This window comes from Natator depressus, chromosome 2, assembly GCF_965152275.1.
Source record: "Natator depressus isolate rNatDep1 chromosome 2, rNatDep2.hap1, whole genome shotgun sequence".
Classification (NCBI taxonomy): domain Eukaryota; kingdom Metazoa; phylum Chordata; order Testudines; family Cheloniidae; genus Natator; species Natator depressus.
In genome coordinates, this window is record NC_134235.1 from 251,030,331 (window position 1) to 251,057,745 (window position 27,415).

At 43.5% G+C, this 27,415-nt stretch overlaps 1 protein-coding gene across 1 annotated transcript; it reads right to left on the minus strand.

Moving 5' to 3' along the window:
* Positions 1–5,173: 5,173 nt before the first annotated feature.
* Positions 5,174–27,378, minus strand: GORASP1 (golgi reassembly stacking protein 1). The gene is made up of 9 exons (XM_074946340.1): positions 27,197–27,378; positions 19,509–19,589; positions 17,048–17,251; positions 14,047–14,133; positions 13,557–13,687; positions 11,779–11,926; positions 10,939–11,089; positions 10,332–10,487; positions 5,174–9,244 (listed from the first exon to the last, which is right to left on the minus strand). Exons 1-9 carry the CDS (start codon positions 27,257–27,259, stop codon positions 8,988–8,990), a joined length of 1,278 nt encoding a protein of 425 aa, XP_074802441.1. The 5' UTR covers positions 27,260–27,378; the 3' UTR covers positions 5,174–8,987.
* Positions 27,379–27,415: the final 37 nt, after the last annotated feature.

Here is a 27,415-nt window from a genome sequence, read left to right on the forward strand (position 1 = left end):
CCTTCTGGAGACAATTAAGACAGGCTGATTAGAACACCTGTAGCCAATCAAGAAGCTGCTAGAATCAATTAAGACAGGCTAATCAGGGCACCTGGGTTTAAAAAGGAGCTCACTTCAGTTTGTGGTGCATGTGTAAGGAGCTGGGAGCAAGAAGTGCTAGGAGTGAGAATGCATACTGTTGGAGAACTGAGGAGTACAAGCATTAATGGACACCAGGAGGAAGGACATATGGTGAGGATAAAGAAGGTGTTGGGAGAAGGCCATGGGGAAGTAGCCCAAGGAGTTGTAGCTGTCGCACAGCTGTTCCAGGAGGCACTCTAGACAGCTGCATTCCACAGGGCCCTGGGCTGGAACCCGGAGTAGAGGGCAGGCCCAGGTTCCCGCCAAATCCTCCCAACTCCTGGTCAGACACAGGAGGAGTCAACCTGGACTGTGGGTTCAGAAAAATGGCCAAGCTGAGGGCTGCTGTGAAGCTCCAAAGCAAGCAAATCCACCAATAAGCGCAAGACCCACCAAGGTAGAGGAGGAACTTTGTCACAGTACTCCAAGTTTAAGTCTCAGTACAATGTTTTTTATACCCAAGATGACCCCCTACTTTTATCACCCTGATTCATTATATGGTAAATTATGACCAAATATGAAAATCCACATTACATGCTAGATTATATAAAATATTTATTTACTTACTAGCAATAACAAGCTAATCCTATTATCTGACAGGGACTTTCCTTGTTTATCCTCACTGTGACCTGCCAGATACAGTAACTTCATCATAGAATCATAGAATATCAGGGTTGGAAGGGACCGGCTGCCAACTAGACATGGAGCCATTGATCACTACCCGTTGAGCCCGACAATCTAGCCAGCTTTCTACCCACCTTATAGTGCATTCATCCAGCCCATACTTCCTTAACTTGCTGACAAGAATACTGTGGGAGACTGTGTCAAAAGCTTTGCTAAAGTCAAGAAACAATACATCCACTGCTTTCCCTTCATCCACAGAACCAGTAATCTCATCATAAAAGGCGATTAGATTAGTCAGGCATGACCTTCCCTTGGTGAATCCATGCTGACTGTTCCTGATCACTTTCCTCTCATGTAAGTGCTTCAGGATTGATTCTTTGAGGACCTGCTCCATGATTTTTCCAGGGACTGAGGTGAGGCTGACTGGCCTGTAGTTCCCAGGATCCTCCTTCTTCCCTTTTTTAAAGATTGGCACTACATTAGCCTTTTTCCAGTCATCCGGGACTTCCCCCGTTCGCCACGAGTTTTCAAAGATAATGGCCAAGGGCTCTGCAATCACAGCCGCCAATTCCTTCAGCACTCTCGGATGCAACTCGTCCGGCCCCATGGACTTGTGCACGTCCAGCTTTTCTAAATAGTCCCTAACCACCTCTTTCTCCACAGAGGGCTGGCCATCTCTTCCCCATTTTGTGATGCCCAGCGCAGCAGTCTGTCATCCTTATCCTGTACCCAAAGCCGGGATATTCCAAAAACTGAACAGCAGCGTATCTTGTAAACCAAAAAGATTTTGTTTGCACTCCTTTCCCCAACCATTATTCAAAGGTCTTATTAACCACATTAAAAACTGGCTAACAATTATATTGTTTATGGATTACTAGCTAATATGTGATATACATGATCCACTAAATACACTAAGTCCTTACCATCTTACATGAGGTAAGTTCACCTAGTCACTGTTTCACTTCCTTACACACCTCACTGTCATCAGCACAAAATTACTTGAGTGTCTACAAATTAAATACACAGAGCAAATGTGGGGAGGGAAGGAAGATGCTTCTCTCCACTGAAGTAGACCTTTGTCTTTGCTTCTACAAGCAGAGATTATTACGGTTGGATTCCCTGCCTCCCGGTTCTTGTGCACTGGCACTGTACAACAACATGTTCCAAGATATTGCAGCAGAATAACTGGGTATATGTTTCAGAAGTTTAAATTTATACAACTTAAACACTGAACCAAATTCACGTGAATGTCTTCCCCATCCCCTTTTAAAAGAAAAAAGCTGGTTTTGGATTCTTCAGGCTTAGGACACAGACTTATACTTTGAAATCATTGCTTATTGTAACAACTTTTTCTGTCTTCATAATGAGTTTTAAAACAGACTACTTGCCCCGAAGTACTGTGAATTTGAAAATGCATTCCAAGCAAATGATCAAAACTGCAGCCCCACCTCTCTGCAGTCTTCCTAGATTGGCTTCGTTTCACACCTCCTCCTAAAACACTGCAACGCAGAAAGAGTTACCCATACTAATTTAGTAACACAAGGCATTTCAACAAATCAGTGACATGAAACAGACATTTATAAAGGTTTTACAAGAACATGAAAAAAAATTCTAACCAAAACAGGAGAAAAATAAGTGAATATTTTAGACTGTTTAAAATGTGCATTATAGCAAGTTTAAGCCACCAACCACTCCAGGTGTCATACTTTGATTTTTAGCATCCATATGAAAGCCATTCCCCATTAGTGCTTCTATACACTTAAAAAATTCAGAAGCATTAAAACACTCTGCTGTTCTTTGATCCAGCTCACACAGTAGGGGAATACACTCATGAATATGTGTGGTGTTTGCTTATCCATGTCATTCAATATCTGGAAGGAACTGCTGTTGTCCTTACGTTAGTTGCTGTTGGAGCAGGTATGTCTGAGGTTTCCCTGAAGTCTGATTCCACTGCAGAGCCCCGTTTACCTCCCCACTTTAGAGTCCTGCTGATGCTGCAGATGGCCATGGAAACTCCCAACAACTAAACAGGGACTAAGGTGTTGGGAGACGGGAATTATGAGTGTGAGAGGTGGCAAATACTAGGAGTAGGAAACATTGGTGCTTGTATGAGGATGGACCAGGGTGCTTTAGGACATATAATACAGCGGGAGGAGAAATAGGTTTAGCCCTGCTGTTTGAAGAGTCTGAAAGAAAGTGACATAGAATCCTAGAATATCAGGGTTGGAAGGGACCTCAGGAGGTCATCTAGTCCAACCCCCTGCTCAGAGCAGGACCAACCCCAACTAAATCATCCCAGCCAGGGCTTTGTCAAGCCTGACCTTAAAAACCTTAAAAACAAAGGAAGGAGATTCCACCACCTCCCTAGGTAACGCATTCCAGGGTTTCACCACCGTCCTAGTGAAAAAGTTTTTCCTAATATCCAACCTAAACCTCCCCCACTGCAACTTGAGACCATTACTTCTTGTCCTGTCATCTTCTACCACTGAGAATAGTCTAGAACCATCCTCTTTGGAACCACCCCTCAGGTAGTTGAAAGCAGCTATCAAATCCCCCCTCATTCTTCTCTTCTGCAGACTAAACAATCCCAGTTCCTTCAGCCTCTCCTCATAAGTCATGTGTTCCAGACCCCTAATCATTTTTGTTGCCCTTCGCTGGACTCTCTCCAATTTTTCCACATCCTTCTTGTAGTGTGGGGCCCAAAACTGGACACAGTACTCCAGATGAGGCCTCACCAATGTCGAATAGAGGGGAACGATCACATCCCTCGATCTGCTGGCTATGCCCCTACTTATACATCCCAAAATGCCATTGGCCTTCTTGGCAACAAGGGCACACTGTTGATTCATATCCAGGTCCACTGTCACCCCTAGGTCCTTTTCTGCAGAACTGCTGCCTAGCCATTCGGTCCCTAGTCTGTAGCGGTGCATTGGATTCTTCCGTCCTAATGACATGTAGTCTGGGCAAGTAGTAATGGAGTACAATAAAAGAGGTATTTTGGTTATATCTCATACTATATATTTGGATTCTGTGGTTTCCCCAGACATTTCACAAATGTGGAAACAATTGGTTAAACAACCGCACACAGTGTACTTAATTGGTACATAATTAAGTACAGTGTACTTAATTTGTAAGTAATTATGTACATAATTATTAAACAACTGCACACAGTGTACTTACTAAGTTCTAAGACTCCATTCCTTTTCTGTTCCCGGCAAGAGCATCACACAGACAGAGAGAACGTTTGTTTCTTGCCCCCCTCCAGCTTTGAAAGTATCTTGTCTCCTCATTGGTCATTTTGGTCAGGTGCCAGCAATGTTATCCTAGCTTCTTAACCCTTTACAAGTGAAAGGATTTTTCCTCTGGCCAGGAGGGATTTAAAGGTGTTTACCCTTCCGTTTATATTTATGACAAAGGTGCTAAATTTAGGGAGGAAAAACCAAATGCACAAATACAGAATGGGGGATAACTGGCTTGGCAGCAGCAGTGCTGAGAAGGATCTGGGAGTTGTGGTGGATCACAGCCTCAACATGAGTCAATTATCCGATGCTATTGCAAAAAAAGCAAATGTAATTTTGGGTTGCATTAACAGAGGTAGAGCATGCAAGTCAGAGGAGGTGATAGTACTGTTCTACTTGGCGCTGGTTAGGCTTCAGCCGAAGTACTGTGTTCAATTTTGGTCACCACTGTATAGGAAGGATGTAGAGAAACTGGAAAGGATCCAGAGATGAACAACAAGATGATCAAAGGGATGGATTGCGAACCATATGAGAAAAGGCTGAAGGAACTGGATATGTTTAGTTTGAAAAAGAGGAGGTTAAGGGGGCATGATATCGGTCTTCAAATACTTGAAAGGCTGCCATAAGAAAGATGGAGAAAAAATGTTCTCTTTTGCCACAGAGGACAGGACAAGATACAATAGCAGATTTAGGAAGTTTATCCTGAGATTTAATCTCACTGTAAGAACAGTAGGACAATGGAACAGACTGCCTAGGGAGGTTATGGAAGCTCCTTCACTGGAGGTTTTCAAAAAGAGGCTGGATAGCCAGCTGTCTTGGATGGCTTAGACATAACAAATCCTGCATCTTGGCAGAGGGTTAGGCTAGACAACCCTTGTGGTCCCTTCTAACCCTATGATTCTATGTCAAGTCCTTGTTAGGGGGCTTATTCCTTCACCCACTCACTTCCCTGGTCCTTCTCGCATGAACAGAGAGCAACAATACCCGAAGTCCAAAGGTGCAAACAATTCGATGTTTATTGGGGTGAACTTCCAGCAAGCATGATTCCAGTTTCCTTCCTTAGTATCCTCCTTCCCAGCTCTGACATCACAGAGCCTTACACCTGTGTCCCTGTTCCCATTCCTGCCCTTAGCCAAACATTATTCCAATTTCCTTACCCCCATTCCCTGTTCCCATCTCCCCCACAAACACCCACCCACGCCCACCAAGGCCCCCTCACTTCCTCATTGACTATAGATTATATAGTAAAACTTCAGTTCTGCTTAGCTATACCTTAACCAATCATTTTCCTGAAATTTAACTAACCAATCCTAACATATTGTAACATGATTATGTAACCAATTATATCCCACCACCTTAATTAGTTTACACCCAGCAAAATTAATTATACAGCAGACAGGAACAATCACAGAACCAGACAGAGATTATACAGACAAACAATAGCAAAGTGGGAACTATAATGACAAAACAATACAGAAGTGAGGATTTCACATCCCAGTATTGATAAGTGAGTTCTTGCCAGACAGGATGCTGTTTCCTTTTACATTTTCTAGGCACTTCCCTTTCTCTGGAGGTGATAGGAATTATCAGGACAGGATTGTATTCCTAACAGCCCAATAGCACCTTCTTTCAGTGTGACTAGTTTGGAATGTGAGGATGTGACCAGTCACTTCCCAGCTTATGGCTGCATCTGCTGCTTAGCCAAAGGCCTTAGCCTAAGCACAGGGCCTCAAACTGTCACAGCAAGAGAAGGCCCTTACACCAGCAGACAGTGATTTTGATTCTTTCTTTTATACTTCTATAACTAGCCAAGTGATAAGAATACACCTAAATTCTTAGAGTATAGGCCTTTACAGACAGGCCTGAATATCTATATCCTAACAGTCCTGTCCAGGTGTTTTCCAGCATGGTAATCCTGCCAGGCAGGGCAGTGGGATGAGTAAATGTTTGGCAAGGAACTCTTCTACTGTTACAGAAAAGAGCACTAGAGACGCCCCCAGCTAGCACATCCTACTAGCGCCAGCATTTGTATTAGCCAGGTGGACACATCTTCTATCTGACAGACCACGCGCCCTTGGGACTTGATAGAGCAACAATATAGTATTTTTCAAACTTGATACTTAGACTGCTAAGCCATGCTTCCATCTTTGTGTACCTTAAGGAAGTTTCCAAGTATTAAGGTCAGAGGAACTTAGGTTCTTGTCTCTCAAATTAAATTCTTCTATGCTGGAAGAGTTAAAATTTTGAAGTCATATTCACAAATATCAATTTAATTTATCTTGCACTAATGTTAGCAGTCGAAATGGTGTTCAGCTGTTCTCAAGAACATAATTCACAGCTTACCTGTTATAAGGAAATCACAAAAACAAGACTTCACATCAGATCTTTCAGCATAAGTGCTTTACAAACAGTGAATGTAGCTTCAACCCACAAATTCTTACAGATGAAGTGCCTGAGGCAGGGGCTAAGATAATCAGTCGTTCAGAATGCTAGGGGCTACAGTCATCTACAGTCAAAGAAAAGTTTGGAGTAGGTCAGAAATTTTCAAAATTCACATTTTAGATAATTTTTCATCAAAAATGAGAAGAATGACAAGATCTTTGTAATTATCACAAAAAAGTTCAAATTCTGTTTTTCAACCAATCCTAGGTTAGCTATTGTTAAATGCTGTGAACACCCAAAACACCATATAAGTAGCTAAGCTATTTATTACTGTTACATTTGAAATTTAAGATTGGGGTTGATATTTCCTGTTCTGTTTTGGAATTCTTAAAAAGGGGCCTCTTTCTATATCTGGGTGCTAAACAGTAGCTCCAGGTTTGTGAAGGACCTTAAATCCCCACCACTCCTTTAGCTGAGCTGCCATTAGCTTAAAAAACCCCCCAAAACAACTACAACCATAACTCCACTCCACACCTGTTAATGAGAATATGATGCTTGCCTAACTAGATCCTCCTTTACATAAGGGTGGCTAGTTCTTTCACCATGCTCTGAAAACAGAAGGACTGAACAAGAAAAATAAATTGACCAGTAGCTTAAGTTGTATGATCTTTACTTTATGAACGTTGAATATTCACTCATGTGAGCTTTCACTTTGCAAATACAGTATTCTGCTAATATAATGTAGTGAGAAACAAATTACTATCACATCAAATGTAACTGCAAATATTTTAATTGCAAATCCCCTGTACTTAATGCTTGATATATTCTTCTCTATAAAGGGTAAAAATATGTTGGCCATCCTGTTTATACAGATACCATATGTCCTGTCAAACTAGAGTTTAATAAGAAATTGCACAGTGATCTAAGGGACCTTGCAGAGGACCCTCAGCTGATGCAAGCTGTCATAGCTCCACTGTGGCTATGACAACCCACACCAGCTCAGAATCTGCCTCCTTGTGTTGTGGCTTCATCTACAACACTCTTCTAAATCCTGATTACTACACGTGAGCACTACAGACAAAGCCATCTGACCAAGACAGCCTGGCTCAAAGACATTACCCTAAATATACTGAAGCCTATGAAATACACAATATCTTATGTAGGATGGTGGAAAAAATGCCAGTTAACATTTTCCATTGCTACAAACAGTTTTCCAACCAGGATGCATTTTAGACCTCATTGGGCCTCATTCTCTTCATATATATTGGATTTACATCAGCATAAATGACCACAGTGAAGTTATTCCTGATCAACACCTGTATGAGAAGAGGACTGGAACCACTGCATTGTACTTAAAAATGTCAAAGGAGCTGCCACCTAAGTAATGAGAAGGATCCCATGCTGGTAGCTTGACAATTGGCTGAACAGTAATAGCAAATATTCATAAAGTAAAATAAGTGTTTAAAAGTATAGGAAGTGTTTGAAAACAAAACAAATCTATAAAAGCAGTACAGATCATTACACTACATGTTCTAGTCCAGTGTTTTAAACCTATAGATTTATATCCAAAATCGTTAAGAAATGGGAAAATACACAATAGATTAATAAAAACCAGTACCAAGGCTATTCACTGTCAGCCCATTACCTCTAACAGAACATTCATTTAAAATTTTAGTCATCCCAGAATCAAACCACATGCTTCATCTTAAAACCATAGTCTGATTAAACAGAAATCAACTTAGTTAATTTTTAACTCCACAAAAACATTTCCCTTACAACTTCTTCATTGTAAACTCATTAAAAAAGTTCTTTGTAAAAGACCACGATCCAGACCAATGAACAATCTACTGAATGCCAATCACAGCCACTTGCAGTTCTGTATCACCCAGTATATGTTGCACTTTCTAATGTGCACTATTTCCTGCAAAAATAACTTTATGGCAACCAGTAAATTTACTCCCATTGACTCCCTAAACGAAAGGCAGTGGAACACTTAGTCAGTTCCAATATATAAAGTTTGCATTACTTTCATGTTAATTGAGAAGTCTGTATAAAACAGTTTATTTTGGCACTATATGATCTACAAATACAGTGTGTGTGTTCAGGAAAATTGGGTCAAGATGTAAAAATTGTTTTCCGGGAAGTCAAAATTATGACTAGCATTTTTCTTAAACACTGTAAAAGATTCCAGGGAAATAGTCATTAAAATGTAGCTTAATCTTTACATAAAGGCAATTATGCCTTTGGATCAACAAATTAAAAACAACTGTAATAATGCTTGTTAATAGAAGAAAAATTAGTGAGTTTTTCCAATCTCCAGCAGATCTTTCAAAAAATATCAATTTTTAAAAATTGAATAGACAAATAGATGCATGATCAGTAGACTAATCTGAGTTTGCATAACATTTAAATAAAGTTCCATCTATCAAACAATGCTGAGAAGAGATAACAAGAGAACAAGTGCTGCGTACGGGACCTGTATACTCTTACAGCATTGCCTATGCTAACAAAATAGAATAATTGTAATTATCTCTAGAGATCAAAAAGTCAACATTTGAGATGTAGCATGACAACATATGGCAGACTGCAGATTGACGACATAAGGAAGTGTCCTTTTTAGTGCTAGTCTTGTATAGCTTCTTTCAGTTCATGTGTCTTTTCATTGCTGTCAAGTTTCAGTGGGTTAGTGGGTGGTGAGCCCTCAAGTAGTTCAGTTTCTTGAGAATCAGAATCTGTTCTTAGTGTTGACTTTGAAGAAATATCATTAGGAAGAGCAAAGGATGGTAAAGGGGACAGTGAAGGCATTAAATCGTCCGACTGTGTAACTGAGCCCTCAGCGTACGTGGTTAGATCTGCAGAGACTGAAGCCGTGGCATGCTCTGAGAAAATAAAAGAGTAAGTTAAACAAACAAACCAAAACTTGTCAGACACCTAGCAGAGACTAATTGTGTGGCTGTATTTCTATAGCATAAGGTTGGGTGCGATGCAGCTGACGGACTACTCTAATACAGAGCAATACAGTGGGTTCCTGATCTATGACTAGAACTCCTCGGCACCAAGGTAATATACAAGGATTGCTTAATGATTCTTCTAAAGCTTTATCATCATCCTTTACAAATTAACAGCTTTCTGTGTTCAGATGTTTAGCACCCACAACTCCCATTAAAGACAAGTGAGCTGTGAATGCTCGGTATTTCTGAAATTCAGACCCTCAGAAGGTACATCTCAATATTTTAGGATTAGAAGACGTGCTAAATTAAATATTTTAGTTTACTTTTTTGACATTTCAGCCTCACTACAAAGGGCCCAATTTTGTTTTTGTAAGCTAAAATATTGTCTTTATTCTTGGAATGTTCCCCCCCAACTTAAAAAAGGGAACAGTGTCTTCCTACAAAGAAATTTTCCTTTAAAATAAAAAGTGAAATACTCCTGAATATTTTGAGTTACATTTTCTGTCATTATAAATAGACAGCAGCCTTGCTAAAACATCAGTTTTCCAGCTCTGTGAAAATTGGGCTGCGTAGTATGAAAATCTCCTTGCAGCAAAATTTACAAGATCTGTATGTTCATTCTTGCATCGGGAGGACCTAAGCGCTTGAATGGGGATCCTCACATTTACCACATTCTGCACATAAATATCTCAAACAGCAAACCATATTCCGGATATTAAAAAACAAAATTAAAAAAACCTTATGACATTGGCCTTATCAAATTTGGAATCCACTAGCTTTAGCTAACCCATTCATTCTTGGCTACCATTTTCCTTGCCTTTTAAATCCTAATTCTACCTCCCTCTCATTTTAGCTGTGCTTTCTGTATGATTTTTCAACTAGCAGGAGGTTTTCCTATGAATAATATACAACACATCCCCAAAAGCATGACTCTGTAGTTCAGTCATGAACCCCACAATCAACTGAGTTGTCACCAATACCAAGCCAACAGGCTAACAATTTTAAACAAACTCACCAAAATAAGTAGTAGTTCCATCATTAGGTATTAAACTTTCAGTCCCCGTTAAAGATTCTGCAGCTGACATGTTGAAGGGGGCAGAGGAAGGTAAGTTAGGCATTTTCGTTAAGTCAACAATTTCAGGAAATGAAACACCAGACTCATCTAGAAAACCTGAAGGAGGAATCAACAGTGTTGCTTTAAAAACACAGTATGAAACTCTAGACCATCAAGAAAAATGATACCCAAATTCCTGGAATCAGTGGATTTCTCCCCTCCATACCTCTCTCCCTCCCCCTCCTCCCCCCCCCAGTAATTGCAAGCAATAGAGCTATTAGAGCACCAAGAAAGAATTCACAGAAGATACCATTCTGATATAGGGCTTGCTCCAAAGTCCACTGAAGTCAATGTAGAAACTCCCATTGATTTCAGTGGATTTTGGATCAGGCCCATAATCAACACCTGAGTGTTAAAGTTCTGCCAGATTTCGAGTAAGAACATCAAAAGCCACACTTATTCTATATTTAAATAAAAAATGGTGGACTGGTGGCTAGGAGAAGTGAGAATTAAACTGCAATCACAAATTTAACTGTATGTTCTGAAGAGGAATAACTGAAGTGCTTACCTGGATCCATAACTCTCTGGACAGGAGGGGGAGGAGGAGGGAGAAGTGCGTTTTCCATTGAATACATATTCATTTCTTGACCTGTGGATTCATCCAAGTTCATAACTTCTTCAGAGCTGTCCCTCTGGGAATTAGGTGCCAACAATGGAGCCTAAAATAAACAGAGAAGTATCCTGTTCATACCATCTCTGGTCAATCTGACAAAGGCTTATCACTGTGAATTCTCTGCCCCGCTGTTCCCAAAAATACAAATTCAGGGGGTGCCAGCTTGAGCATCCCAGCAGCTCTAACTGCCGAGTGATAAAAGAGGCGAGAGATGGGTTCCAACATGCCCCAAAACCATAAAGGGCATTAAATAATCATGATCAGCACCTTGGATTGGGTTTAGAAACCAACTGGAAGCCAGTGTATTCTCTGGAGAACAGGTATAATATGTAGCACACAAGAAGCATTGCTAAGTGGGCTGAAATTTCTGACAGAATGGTCTTCAGGGGTAGACCCATGTGAAGCACATTAGCCTCAGTTAGATGGATAACTGGTTATGTTTATACCCATAAAGAAAGCTCGCAACCTCTTCACCAACTGCAGATGAAACATGAAGTATTCATAGTACGGTGAATCCAAGAGGATCTCAGCTTGCAATCTTGAGTGATAAAAGGCACAGCTTGATGGAATCTCCTCTGTTGTCACATCCCCCATTCTAGCAGTATCACCTCTCATTTGGCTTGGCCTTCACCAAGCCCACTTTTACTCAAGCCCTTAGCTCATGGAACCTCACCTGTTAGACATTCATAATAACCTCAAAAGGTACCTGCAGATAGGAACAAATTTCTTACATACCTCTATGTAGCCATTTGTAGATGGCACAGGGGATCTGTCTTCCGACGGCAAAGGTGAAGGTGGTTTGATTTCCTCTTGCTGCTTCTTTGGCATAACAGGCTGTGTTGGAATTCTATGCAAATAGCCATATCCAATACCACATCCTAAACTGCACAACAAAAGCAAAGTAAAAGAAACCTGACAGACTATAGTGTACTTTTCTGCAGCTGACTCTGTAAGTGTTTTAAGTTAGGAATCTCTAAGCAGAAGCCTGGTAGAAATTTTAGTTTTCTTGACCTATGGGAAGAAATATGGCATTGCAGGAATTGTAGTCATGATTAAGGCCAGATCCACACTACAAATTTACATTGGCGCAGCTGCACTGCTGTAGCACATCTGGTGAAGATGTACGGGGAGATGTCAGCAAACCAGTAAAGTGCCTGAAACCACTATGGCTTATTGCTAAAAGCAGCCAAGTCAGCAGGCTGTAGATTGGCCAAGTCAGCAGGCGTAGCTTAACCAAGGCAGGAGGGGAGGGTGTCTTTGGGTGCCACAGAAAGGGCAGCTTGACCCCTCGTCCTTCCTGATAAGAACTGTGTTGAAATTGCTGATACGTGCATTTTAGAAGAGCAGGATGTGCCCCAGGAATGTATATTGGGGCCTCAAGGCTGCAAACTCTGGAAAAACCCACACCTGGTTAATCAATCAGAAGGAACCTCTTGCTTGACCATTGAAACTGCTTACTTAACAAGTTTTCTTTAAGGGACATGTCATTCTATTACTAATGTATAAATAAGGGGGAAAAGTTTGAGGTAGTTGGATTCTTTTTGGACTCTCCTTCTGGATACATCTTGCAGTCCCCATCATCAGATGGAAGATTTGGCAGACGGAAGCCTGCCGCTGTGTCACTTGAGAGCCACACTCAGCTTTGGTAATTATCAAGGGTTGGGGTGTTTTACTAACCTTTTAGGGAGGTGTGTAAGTGCTTGAGAGTAAGTAAAGTTTAGCTTTAAGTGAAGGCACTCTTGTGTTCTGTTTGTGCCAGCCATCTATCGGTCAGACAGCCATGTCTCCCCTGATTTATTTTCTGACACCACCTCGCAGAGTAAACGTTACCAAGAGCTTTGGGTTGAAAGAACCCCGGGTAACAAAGACACTCTAAGCAGATGGGAGAGAGGTCTCCTGTCGGATTAATAACTCCACCTTCGCAAGAGGCAGTAGCTATGTCAGCGGGAGATGCTCTCCCGCCAACATAGCACTGTCTACTCGGGGGGTTACGGTTGGTATAACTGTGTCCCTCAGGATGTGGATTTTTCACACAACCGGGGCGATATAGTTATACCCAAATAAGTATGTAGTGTAGACCAAACCTAACTGTAGCAATACTGAGGCCACGAAGTACTTCGCAGTTCAGCTTTAGCCTTGTGTGACTCAAAAACTTCAAGAGCTTCATTTCCACCATCCTTACAAAATGCAGGAAAAACCCCAAATTAATTCCAAATGAGAGACACTGTTGCAGGGCATAAAGGGTCCACTCCTGCTATACTGAAGTCAATGGGAATTTTATCATTGGCTTCTATGGGAGCAGGATTAGACCTACATTATGCCAAATTCACACTCCACAGCTGCTCTCCATTATTTAAAACCTCAGAGCAGAGAAATTTTATGTGAGAATGTTGAGGAAAATAAGACTCAACTGAAAAGTGGAAAGCTATAATAATTGGTGGTGATATTTTACAGAAGAATTTATTTACAAAACATACCCTATAATCAGGCAAAGACTAATCACAAATCAATACCTTCCTTCTCCACCCCAGGCTCCATTGGGAGTGACGAATACCTCTCGGCAGGAATCGGTTTCCGTGTTATACACCATCAGCTTCAATGGCTTCCCCTCATGGGATTCAATCAGTGAGAAGAAATCCTCTGACTGATCAAACAAAGATAGTGTGTTAGCCCTTAAAATATGTTATTTTATCCCCAGCTCCCCACTTTACAGATATAAGCAGCTTTCAATGAAGAGAAAGATCACACTCACTACTCCAAAGGATTGAAGAAGACTACTAAATTTCTGGTGACATTTGATCTTGAAAGGCAGCTAATTTCATTGTCTGGTATAAAGAGGTAATGACTAAGTTGGTCATAAAGAGGTGGCTATCATTGCCTCCTCCGGGAGCTACGTAAATTTGGGGGATGTATAATCAATTAAAGCAGTTGCAATTCACACTTCACAGCATACACAAAAAACTGCAATAGTTAAATAAAAAAAAAAGGAAAACTATGTTCTACCTCCTGAAGTATCTGATCCGATCCAACAATGTAGTCCGTGTGGGGCTGCAGACTAGCTAGAGCTGCAGGGGAAGCGGGTTCTACGTCCTGTAAAGGAATGATTCAGGTCACCTGCATTCACAGCTGAATAAACTGTCCAACAATTAGAGAGTGAAAAGTTTAACTCAAAAATGCAAGGTAAAATGATTTGTGTTTAGATTAGAAAAATATCTGAGAACGCTGCATTTGAGTACAGTTCTTTGTACTCTTGAATACTCAAGATTCATAAATAAAGACCAAACTTAAATTTCACCAGTTCACAACCCAATCCTTGTTTTAATCTAAGTGCAATCTCTTGCTAACCCTCAACAGACATCTCAGCAAGAGAAGTCAAAGATTATGAGATGAAACTAGCTTTTGCTGGGGACCCTTCCCAGTCTCTTTTGGCCTACTCCCTAAACCAATATTAACATTTACTTTAAAAATAAAGCTTTTCTGTGCTCTTCCATCTCCATATTATTTTAATGAAGATCAGTCAAGCTAAAGAGACCAATCCAACTGGAATGCATTTACTTTGCCAGGAATTCTTTACCTGCCAATAAAGTGACAAACAAGGCGGGGGGGGGGGGGGGGGGGGAGAATGTTCAGCATCCAGAAAGAGGATCTTGGGCTAAGACATTAATAACTGCCTACATTTGTGATCCCTAGCTCAAAAGAAGTCCCTCTTACTGAAAAATTATATTTGCATAGGCAAATCCTTAGGACAGTTCCTGTTCTTCTCTTAGCTGACTTCAATGGTGTTAGTGCTTTGGCATGCAAAAATGAACAGAAAATTAAATGCTCCATGTATCGGGAGTACTAAGACACTAATTGGCAACTCCAGCATCTCGAGGCTTCACTCTCCTAACGATAGTCCTATGGTCCTGAGCATATTTTACTGCATCTTTCAGGTTGACAATGACACTCACATTCCCATCCAGAGAATGCTCATGAAGAAGCTCCTAACATTTATCAGAACAAGCATTCACTAGGCCCCTAGAAATCAAAGTGGCACGTTTTATCTGAAAGTAAATGAGAAATGATGTCACTGCTTTAAAGCAATTCCAGGGATTTGCCATCAGGAAATTAACTCCATTGATGTGAGGAGGGAAACTGACTATGTCAGTGTCTTGCAGAAAGCTTTAAGGCAAAGGTTCTTTAAACTGTGGTACATGAACTTGTAGGAACTGATACACTGTAAGAGGGCAGTCTGTCTCCTTTAAGGGGCTCTGGAACCTAGAGCTGACCAATCTGTGTTCTATAGCATGGCCCCTTTAAGGAAACAGGAATTCAATGGAGCAGTAGGCTAGCTGGTGTTAACCAGGTAGCTACCTCCTTAAAAGGATAAAACCCAGCTGATAGGTGACTCCCAGGAAAAAAAGACAGACTGGAGAGGGAATTACAGGGGAGTATCAAGTCAGGAGAGAGGTTCTCTGCGGTGTAAACTAGAACAGAGACTGGTAGGCTGGGGAAGCCTGCCTGAATTACAGCCCAGCCCCAGGAAGGAGGGCTGAGGAGCCAAGGAACCAAGGAGAAGAAGTGTGTGAGTCCAAGGATCAAGGGAGGCTCCATGGAATCAGAACATAAGAATTGCTATACTGGGTCAGACCAATGGTCCATCTAGCATAGTATCCTGCCTTCTGACAGTAGCCAGTACAAGAGTTTCAGGGAGAGTGTACACACAGGGCAGTTAAGAGTGATCCACCCCTGTCTTCCCCTCCTGGCTTCTAGCAAACAGATTTAGGGTCACCTGGAAGCATGGGGTTGCATCCCTGACCATCCTAATAGCCATTAATGGACCTGTACTAGGTAATTTTATGGAGGACTTTTTTGAACACAGTTACACTTTTGTCCATCACAACATCTCATGGCAATGAGTTCCACAAGTTAATTGTGCATTGTGTGAAAGAGAATGGAGCAAGAACTTGGATTCTGGTGGTCTGGGCTGGCGAAACCTGCTTGAATCATGGTACAGACCCATGAAAGGGCTGCGGAATCCCTTAATCAAGAGGAAAGAGTTGTGAGTCCAGGGGCCGAGGCAGGTAGAGTCCTGTGGGAAAGACTCTCCAGAGACAAGGGGGTTCCAGTGGGAGTAGTCCCCTGGCTCAGAGGAAACGGGAACGGCACTGGCAACAAGGGTGAGTTGGTCCTGCTTTGAGCAGGAGGTTGGACTAGATGACCTCCTGAGGTCTCTTCCAATCTTAATCTTCTATGAGACTACGAATTGGAGCTGCCTGGTGCACAACTTAATCCCCACCCCCATGCAGGAAATGGTTTTTATGTCTCATGAAACTTCTGCATCAGGACAAAAATGGAGACATAAATTTTTCCACATGGGGAAAAGGGGCGCGTGCGCGCGTGTGTGTGCGCGCGCGCGTGCGTTCGTTCGTTCCGAAGCAGGCACAGCAAGGACTTGAATCCATGTCTCTTAAAGCTGGCATGTTCCAGTTTCAAATCAGCATTTTCTGATGAAGACCAGTTTAGTTGAAAAATTCCCACCCTGCTTTAAATATCATGTCCTCTAACCTTCCCACCAAGATTTTCCCAACCAGATTCCCTTCTCTTCTAACTCCCCCAGGCAAAACTCCACCAGCCAAATTCAAAACTTATTTTATTCTGAGTCCATAAATACTTAAGTCTATTAAGGCCTAAAATAAATATGCACAAAAAGGAGAAATATGCATGAGGTACTTCAAACATTAATAGCATCTGGGAACTGCTGCATTAAGGTACCAAGTTTATATGCTGAATTGTTTTCATAAAGTAAGTTTTTCAAATGAGTGCACATATCCATTCCACTTCAAGCATATGTGTGCCCAGTGTACCTGTGCTGGCCTACACTGGTGCACTGGGCGTGCGCACACCTGAAGTGGAATGGACATGCACAACACATCTCGAAGAACAAGTGACAGAACAGGTTAGTAACCATTTTTACTAAGCTAAAAGCACACAGCCTGAGTACACAGATGTTTCTCTTGCTCACCAGGACATGCCACACGTGTTCATTGGCTCCTTGGAAAGTGCAGAACCTCACACTGGCTCCGAGAAGCCCTTGCCCTCCCCACATGTTGCTAGGGATCACCTCCACCTCGCGCACTTTCATCGTTTTGATGTTGTACACCTCCAGCTTCACTGCCTTCTCGGCATTTGCCTTCAGCAGATCTTTCAACATGGTGTTTTCTTTATTCTGTGAAACACAGGAAAGGAAAGATTTGTTTCTGACAGTGTGTAGCTGGATCTGGAATGCAAAAATATCAATGAAGAGGCAGAATTTCAATATCTAGAACCAACAAAGGTGGGGACCTAACTTCTACCCTCCATAACAACCCCACCAGCACTACTTCGTTTGGATGCATGAACTAGTGTAACCGATTCTAATCCTGGGTAAGGTTATTCACTACTCACATCCATCAGTATCACTCCCGCCACCCCCTTCTTTTATAATGCTGTTATAACAATTTTGGTCAATTATACTAGTTCTGAACTATGTCTACATTACAATAAATAGCAATACTTTATATGGTGACCTTGATCTTTTTCCTTACCTCACTAATGCAACCATTTTGCAAGTCTTGAAGTAGAATTCTTAAAACAAATTAGTAGTGACTAGTTATAACTTAGCTAAATGTTTACTATAGAACAACAGATGGGCTTTTTAAGAACAGTTTTTAGAAATACCTACCATAATTTCACTATTTCCACATGGTTAATGCAGTACTTGCCCCTCACTGGAAACAGCCATTGTACTGACAGTTTCCAATAGAAGATCCAGTCTGATATAGGTAAGACAGACTTAAAAAACCCCTCAGCTTCTATCTGAATACAAGAAAGCAAAGGATCTTCAAAATTGTGAGGGATTTATTTAAACTTATTTGTTGATTTTAATGGTAAAACTGATTTTAAAAATAGAATTGTCCCCACAACAGCTTTGAAAGTCTCCTCTTTCCTCAGGCATTCAAACAGGAACTGCATTCCCTGCATGAGACTGGCCACATGGCAGCTTCCCACTTGTTAATGATTCATTTTCATGTTCATATGTAACCAAGTGTTTACATTTGTTTAAACAAGTGTCGAGTTCTAGCAACCTAAAAACCGGGACTTTCATCTCGTGCCAGAAAAACGCTAGAGGAAATGTCAGAGGATACTCTACCAGTCCTTCAGGGAGTCAAGAGGCATAGAAGTTAGACGACACAGGATCCAAGGGGACAGCTAGAATGTCACATGGGGAAGATTTTTAAATGTTATTTTAACTTTTATGTAGGCTCAGGTTTACAATGTAGGGACTTTGTTAAACAGTTTACCACAGAGGCAGTTAGCATTAGTGACTTATGGGGCTTATAGTACAATGAACCACAACTCCATCTCATAAAGACCCCAGGGTGGAAGGACTCAATAGATACCAAATACGCACACCATGGAGTCAGAGTCCTATAAAATAGGGAAGGGAACAAGAGTAGGAGGCTCTCCTGAGAATTTATTTTTCTTCATTGTTTTAGAAATATCTGACAGCCTGATCCAAGTCCCATTAAAGTCAAAGGAAAGGCTCCCCTGATTTCAACAGGAGTTTGATCAGGCCTTAACTAAGGCCTGGGTTTGCCTCATGTAGTTCTTTTGACAGTCACTAGGAAAAATAGAGGTTTCTATAAAAAACAGCATGACAAAATAATTCAGGCAAAACCACCCAGTTCCTCTCCTGTTCGCAACTCTAGCAAAAATACACAAACATTTTCGCTGGTTTCTCTTCTGCTTGAGTGAGGATTGCTCAGTGGAGGAACAGTGATAACTCCTCCAGCATCAGCACATTCATTTACTTCCCAGTGCAAGAAAGATTTCACACCTATCACTACGCTGTACCTCAAAACCACTCTGTTAGAAAAAGCAACAGAGATCTGTTCTTTCAAAACAGGAGTTTTTTGGTTCTATCCCTATTGCTGACATCAAGTTTCAAGCAGCCATAAAATATGTAGCCTGGAGGGAAGTGGGAAGTCCAAGGTGATCATAGATTTCTTACAATATTTTCACCCTGCGATTCAGGCTGTATGAGATATTCACATCAGTGTTACAGTCTTAGATCAGATTTGCTAGTCAAGAAGAGACTAATGAATTCAGAAGAAATGAGCTGGATGGTCTCAATCTAGCTTCCCATGGACATGTGTCCACACTGTGAAAAGCAAACATATTTGCATCAGTTGGCACTCTCAGCATGAAGGCCAAGGATGGAATGAGCCTTCAGACCACAAAATAACTTCACCCACAGCTGATCCCTCTGGGTCAGGGTTTTGGCACACTGGCAAGAAAGTGTAGGGAAGCTTGCATGGCTGCCATTCTGACTAAAGACAGCATCAATCTCCCAGAGCCAAGTAGGCCAGCACCTTTCAAGAGCACAAAATTAAAATAAAACAATTAATTACTTCTTTGAAAATGACTTGTCTTTAGCCACTTACTAGCCTGGTGTGTCCTATTGTGATGATAAAGTCAAAGAAAGGTTCCAACCCGGCCTGCTGAGCGGGAGAGTTTTCTTGAACCTGCAAAATTACACATTTTAAATTATAATAAGAAAAATCTATAATAAATATCACCAACTGACAGTGTTATAAATACTGGATTCACGAATAAATACATTCAGGATTGAACCAAATGTGGGACACCACTTAAGAGACCTTGGAAGCGTTCTCAGAAATTTGAATTCCCTTTCCTCAATTGTCTGAGCCATGACATCCATATGGGCCATCTGTGGAATAGTCCTACTAGACAACAGGTGTCAATTAAACTTCAGCAGGTGAAACTGAAACATTGTATTTTCTGCAACTTTAATGGCATTGCAGCTGACAAAGTGCAGGTATATTCTGGTCAGCATTCTTCTACAGTGCACACTTTAAACCAGGGGTGGGCAAACTTTTTGGCCCGAGGGCCACATCTGTATATGAAAATTGTATGGCGGGCCATGAATGCTCACGAAATTGGGGGTTGGGGTGTGGGAGGGGGTGCAGGCTTCGACTGGGGGTGCGGGCTCGGGGGTGGGGCTGGGGATGAGGGTTTGGGGGTGCAGGAGGGTACTCTGGGCTGGGACCGAGGGGTTTGGAGGGCGGGAGGGGGATCAGGACTGGGGCAATGGTGTAGGAGGAGGCCAAGGATGTAGGCTCCGGGTGGCACTTATCTCAAGCAGCTCCCAGAAGCAGCGGCATGTCCTCCCCCCAGCTCCTATGTGAAGGCGCAGCCAGGCGGCTGTGCGCGCTGCCCCATCAGCTCCCATTGGCCGTGGTTGCCAGCTAATGGGAGCTGCAGGGACAGTGTGCGGAGTCCCCCTGGCTGCCCCTACATGTAGGAGGTGTGTGGGGGTGGGGGACACGAGCTGCTGCTTCTGGGAGCCAAGCGGAGCCCCGGCATGTGCAGAGTGGGGCAAGCCCCTGACCCCACTCCCTGGCTGGAGCTCAGGGGCAATATTAAAATGTCTGAAGGGCCAGATGCGGCCCCCGGGGCCATAGTTTGCCCACCTCTGCTTTAAACCAAGGGAATGAGAAGATAGTACCAGGTACATTCAGGAAACATTATCCAGTGCTGGAAAGTACCTGGTGTATCTGCTGTTTGCTGTGAAATGGTTAACAAAGTGCTGAATACAGTGGTGTACACACTACTAAATGAATCCAGTTCTTTAGCTTGTGTTGAGCAGGTCAGACAAGATGATCTACATTCCTTTTGGTCTTAACATCTATGAATGAAATAATCTTGTTGTAGTATTGATATCTCCACTCACTCAGTGCTTAGGACAACTACATGTTAAGAACTGCATAACAGGGGTTTGTCTGCAAGGAGCAGGTTGCAGGATCAGCACCTAAGAGCCACTCCTCCAGCCTCTACAGATACCAAGAGCAGGCCCTTTAAGGGCTAACAGTACAGTATACAGAAGTGCTGCAAAGGGGAACGAGTGGTACATGGTCACTGAACACTTCACAGAATAAGTTGATGTTCAGTAGTTTTTTTGCAATTAATAGCTTGTGCGTATTAAAAAGTAAGAAAGTCATTAGGTCATGTTCATTCAGCTTTAGATTAGAAACATATGGATAAAGATCAGAGGGGTAGCCGTGTTAGTCTGGATCTGTAAAAGCGGCAAAGAGTCCTGTGGCACCTTATAGACTAGCAGACGTCTGTTAGCCTATAAGGTGCCACAGGACTCTTTGCCGCTTTTATGGATAAAGAGATTATCATGGATACATAAGTGCTTATAAGTTCTGACCCACAGAAGTTAATGAATTGCTGTAAGCTACATTAATGAAAGCATGAAAGAAGTCACAGCGTGTTGATTTTCAACAGCTGTACATGTGAGAGAACAAAACAAATGTATAATATAAAACAAAAACGGTATAGAATATTTATCAAAATGCAGTTCAGACAAGGATACAAAAGAGCACAAACTGCCATTAAACACAGCATCAAAACCTAGAATATATAGGTACATCAGATTGAAAAAATGTTTCTACTTAGATGTATGATTAGTTCAAGGTAAAAATGCAGTGCCGTATCAAGGTTGCCATGCCAACATTGCTTATAAGTGAACAGAAAAGTAAACAGACAGATAAGTCACATGCCCCGTTGATTGTGAGGTCACAATTCCCCTGGAACAAAAATAACTGCCACCCTCCTTACTTTACATTACATCGAAGGCCTGTGAAATCATGATAGCTCTATTTCCTCCCTAAAACAAACACTACCAGGCTGCTTAAGGTAAAACTTAGCTCTAGTCCAGAGGTTCTCAAACTGTGGTCCGTGAGCTCCATTCAAGTGGTCCAAGGATAGTTCCCTCTAAGGTGCACGCCTGGGCGGCCACACGCGAGAGTGAATGAAGGGCCACCCACCTAATTAGTGGAGCCGCGCAGGCATGGCTCCACTAATTAGGTGCCTGGACCCTGGAGAAGGTGCACATGTAAGGTGAGGTGGTGGCCTTGGGGGGAATAGGGAGTAGGTGGGAGGGGGCAGTGTTGAGAGGAGGGGGTGGAGGGAACTTGGGATGAGCAGGGCTGCAGTGGCCAGAGAAAGAGGCGAATTTCCCCAGCTCCAGAGCTGCGGCTGCCGGGGAGGGACGGCCCTCCTTCCCAGCCCCGGCTCGGGAGCTGCCGCGGTGGGAGAGAGAGGGCACATCCATCACATTACAAAGGCAAGACAACTGATATTAAAATATGAGTCGTGTGCTTTTATTTGTAGAACAAAAAAGTTTATTATTATTATTAAGGGTTTTTTTTAATATAGCGCTTTTATCCAAAGTGCTTTACAATAGTTAGCTAACGGTACAAACAACATTTGGAAAGATCATTAAGTGGTCCGCCAAGACCCTCAGCAATTTTCAAGTGGTCTGTGAAAAAAAAAGTTTGAGAACCACTGCTCTAGTCTACACTTAAAAGTTTTTCAGCTTTAATTATGCTAGCATAGTAGATGCAGTGATACCACTACAGAAGGTACAGCTTATTCCGGTTCGGTATAACAAAATAAGCTGTACTGATATAAAAGCGCCTTATGCAACTGGGATAAGTGAGTCTACACCAGGGCTTTTACTGGCATAAGTGTCACTAAAAAAAGCAAGCCATTAGAAACATATATTTTGAATTGATGGCACATTTGTTGGCAGATAGACAACTCAGGGCTGCATCCCCTAGTCTCTGTGGATCAGCTCTCTCATGCCTCTGAGAACACCCACCTGAACCAAAAGATCCATCAGTTACAACAGGATATGTTGTGGTCACAGGCAGTTTAACTTACATTTTTACCATTGGGGCTTTTTGGGCTCCCAATCCTGCCTCTGAGGTGCTCAAGAACAAACAGCGAGCTATCTGGTTATGGATCGCCCTCTTTAACGTCTTGATGGTGGACGTATATGCTTGATGTTTCCGGTGGATGCTGCTGTGGTAGAGTGGCTACATCATTTCCCTGGCATCTAATTCATTGCTCGTGCTGTCAGTAGCCATATACCAGAAGCAGCAGCAACACAATTATGCAGTAAAACTTTGTAAGCGTAGTTCCCAGCCTTACAAATATGCAATAATTAGCCAAGGTATGTCACTTTTAGTCACCATGACAGCAGAGGAACTAGCAGCCTTCACAATAATGGCAGGGTTTGTTTTCTGCTGAAGTGGGCATGAGGGATTTCAGTTGTAAATACAGTATAAGGAGTCTTTCAATTAAGGCCCATTCAGCTGGTGTCATATGCTAGCTATTTAACAGTACAGTAAACGTTAAGATGTGCACAGAAGTGTGTAAATGGAAATTTACACATTTCAGGATGCACTGTTCAGCCTGTCACAATGACAAAACTCTACAATATTTATGGGTCAAAAAGGTGCCATTGTAAAATACGTGCCTATCTTTTTGCTAAAGTTCTGTATGTCCAGCTAGTAGCAGTCACATCAGTACACAGACCAGTGGCAGCTGGTGAACTTTGGGGCCAGTGGGGTGATTTATCAGATCAGCAGGGAGGAGCTGGGGGGATAATAGGAGGAGCTGGGAGGAAGATCTAGGCAGTAGAGGAGCTGGGGGAGGCCCAGAAGAGCAGAGGCCACCCTACAGAGCCCATCCTATTCCCATCCCCTCCTCCCTGTGGGGGGACCCACTATCTGGCTTCAGCTCCACACCAGCAGCTTTGGCCCCCATATTCCCCTTCCTAGTCTGGGCTCCCTGACCCTCCAGTGAGCACCCTCTGCCAGGCCCAGCACCAGGGCCTGGGGGAGTTCCCAGTCAGCCCAAGCCTCTCCAGTGGAAGGAGAGAGGAGAGGGGAGGGTGAAGTCCCATCTGGGTCCTTTCCCATCAGAAAGACCAGGATTGGATGAGACCTCCACCCCGCCCCCATGCCTGCTATAGCCAAGGAGGGGTCTGCCTCACTCCCTTTGTTGTACCACTAGACGCACCCGGGCCATGAAGTCTGTGCTGGTGATTGGACTGTGTACATTATTTACTCCTGAGGGAATTCTGCACCAAAAAAATAAAAGTTCTGCACACAATATTTTAAAATTCTGCAAATTTTATTTGTCAATAAATAAATGTGGAGGCTCCAGCATGGCAGTATGTAGCACAGGCCACTGGTTGCACTGAGGTGGGAGATCACCTTGTACCCTTGGGACATGGACTCGGTAGTGAAGCTGTACCCAATCCTGACACAGCGCAAAGGCCAGCCCTGCCTCAGAAACACCCCAGGGCCCTATCCCTCTGCGCCAGGAATACTACGTGTGAGCTGGCAGGCTTAGCCCAGCAGGATCCAAGTGTGGAGCGGCTTAGTGTGGGGGGACCTACGTGTGGGGTGAGAGGGTTCTGTGTAGGGCAATCTGGGTGTGGGAAGCTCAGTGTGGGGTTCCAGGTGCACGGACAATGGGACTCTGCGGGGCGGGTGGGTGTCACGGTGAAGGTGACTGGAGCTCAGTAGGAGGGGGTCTGGGTATGGGGGGATTGGGCTCTACAAGGGGTCTGGGTGCTGGGGAAGTGGGGCTTGGTGGGGTGGGGGTCTGAGTGCAGCTGGTTGTAGCTCATTAGGGTGCCGGGGGACTCAGCAGGGGGTGGTCTGGGTACAAGGGGGCCTGGTGCAGGGTGGTAGGGCTCAAAAGGGGGGGGGCCTGGAGGTGTGAGGTGGGGCTTGGCAGAGGTGTGTGTATTTAGGAATGGGGGGTCCAGATCCACAGGGGTTGGGCAGACGGGGGAGCAGCTTCCCATAGTGACCCCTCCCTCCTGTGGCTGAGGAGTGATGGGGCAAGAAGGGGGGGGGGTGCAGAGCCAGGGAAGGTTTCTGGGGGGTGGTCTGATGCAAACACAGCCCCTCCGTGCAGGGAAGTGCACTCCTTCACCAACCCCAGTCCAGTCAGGACTAGCAGCTGAGTCCGGCGCAGGATAGGAACCACTGGCCTAGACATCCCCAGCCCTGCGTGGGGACACTTTAGCATGTGCTACATTCACCACAGCCTGCAGCTTGGGGTGAGGAATTCTGCCTGTGCCACAAGAACGTCCTGCTGTTAAATATGAATTGCAGCATACTTAGTCTTGCGCTGTCACTCTATAGATAAAATGTGTATGAGAGAATGTGTATGTCACTAAACACGCTGTGATTCACATGTACACACACACATCCATGTATATAGAAATTAAAAAATACAAAGTGTGTACTTGCCTACTTTGTTGGGGGCAGTGCCATAACACTCTACACACCAGTCGCCACTGACACAGACTATTCACAGTAAGGAGCCCTCCTCTTTACCTGCTCTTGATGGTAAAAAAACATTGAAAGTTCTGCTCTATTTGTTTCTTGGTGTAGGGACTGCTTTCGTCTCCTCTACAGGGGACAGCACTTTGTTAACGATTAATAAATGATAAACACGTTTGAGATTAGGAGGATAAGAATCACGTTATTCCTCATATAAGGAGGGGTTGAATAAATATACATTTGTGTTACTCCATCCAGAAATGTGCTTCAGGAGCCAAGGCCTCTCCAGACTCCATAAACACAGCAGAGAACAAAGGCAAAGCAGATTACATACAGATAATTGATGCACTGGCCTAAAATTGTACCCTATTCCTGTTGATACTGTACAGCTTCTTTACTGAGACACATGAACAGCTGATTAACTGTAAAGAAGCATGTAGCAATAATATGTGAACTCTTATATTGTGAGGTTGCCATATACCAATAGTTAAAAGACAGGTGCATTGTTATGCAAATTAGCCTATCAAAAACATCTTTGCCTGACATCTATGCTCCAAGACACACATTCAAAACAATCTATGTGCCGGCATCATGCCATACAAAAAGAAAAGGAGTACCTGTGGCACCTTAGAGACTAACCAATTTATTTGAGCATAAGCTTTCGTGAGCTACAGCTCACTTCATCGGATGCATACAATAAATTGGTTAGTCTCTAAGGTGCCACAAGTCCTCCTTTTCTTTTTGCGAATACAGACTAACACGGCTGTTACTCTGAAACATGCCATACAAAATAATTGTTAAGGACTGCTGGGAGAAACCAATCTCCTCAAATGTATTATCTTATGGTCTGAGCAGAGATTAATTCCTGTCTAGAATGATGCATCTTTGTAATGTTAAAAATCACCAGACAGAAGTCAAAGCTCATATCAAGTAATTTTTAAGATTACCTGTAACTCAAACCATTTGAAGAAAATTCATCAAAATTTACGTAAACATTCTCCTTCGCTTTCAGTGTAAATCCAACAAATTTCAGGCCAAGCCTATTTTCCAATCCATAGTTATAGGGAAGCAAAACCAGCCTTTTATAATTAAAGTTGATTGCAAGGATAATGGGGAGATGTTACTGCCCCTCGGTATGTAGAGCAGCAGATGTGTATGGTGCTTCACAAAACAATTAAGATGTCCTAACTTTGCCAGGAGAGTTAAATAGGAAGATCAGGCCAACCCCCTCCTTTAACTCCAATAAATTTAAGGTGTACAAACATCCAGCTGATGCCTTAAAATTGAGTTAAATGATTGCCATGCTGTTCTTCCTCTTCCTCTGTGTCCTGGCACTTCCAGAGGAAGAAGGAACAGGTGGAGGGTTGGAAGATGAGGGGGAGACACCAGCACAAGCCAGCATGGCAAATATTTAACACGTATGCAAAGTCTGACAACGTTTAATGCTCAGTAGCATTTTGGGGTGGAACCTGCCTGGGGTATTTCCATCGTCCCCCCGTAGGGGCAGGGCTTATTCCCCATGAACCCTTAATGTGGGGCTGAGCCTTCCTGATACAGAACGTATGTCCAAAAGGGCACTGCATGGCAGGGCGGTCGGACCCTAAAGCCTCGGGGGCGGTGATGCGGGGACATTTCCCGACAGATCCCGACCATCGAAGCCAGGGAGACTCCTCATCTCCTTCACCCCTGCCCCAGGGGCTGCACAATAGGAGGGACGTGTCACAGCGCTGATCTCCCCCCCTCGATGGGGCTGTGTCCCCGTCCCGTCACCCCCAGGGCGGAACCGTGCTCCTCTGGGTCTTACCCCCCTCGCCTTGGGATGGGTCCCGTCCCAGTCCCCCTTAGCCCCTCCCCGGGGCCAGATCCCGGGTCCCCCCGGCTCCTCCCCGGTGCGAGATCCCGGGGGACTAGATCCCGGCCCCCTCCCAGGTCCCCGGGGCAGATCCCCCGATCCTTACCCCGTGCACATGAAAGCCATCAGCGCCCCCGGCGGGGATCTCAGAGCTAGAGCCCAGCCCCATCGCCGCACTCCGGGAGCGGGGGTCGCTCCAGGCTCTGGGGCCGCCACCTCCGCTCTGCCAGCACCACAGACCCGATCAAACGAGTGCCGAACCGACCGGTCTGAGCGGCTGCTCAAGCCTGGGTCAGGGGTGGGGCTATGCTCTGGTAGTTGATAG

What these genes read in the sequence shown, in the direction of transcription:
- GORASP1 (XM_074946340.1), bottom strand. Translation starts at nt 27,259, where the DNA reads ATGGGGCTGGGCTCTAGCTCTGAGATCCCCGCCGGGGGCGCTGATGGC. An exon ending in ATGGCTTTCATGTGCACGGG is followed by an intron (nt 19,590 to 27,196) that starts GTAAGGATCGGG and finishes GTAATTTTGCAG; the next exon opens with GTTCAAGAAAACTCTCCCGC. An exon ending in TGGAACTACTACTTATTTTG is followed by an intron (nt 9,245 to 10,331) that starts GTGAGTTTGTTT and finishes TTATTTTCTCAG; the next exon opens with AGCATGCCACGGCTTCAGTC.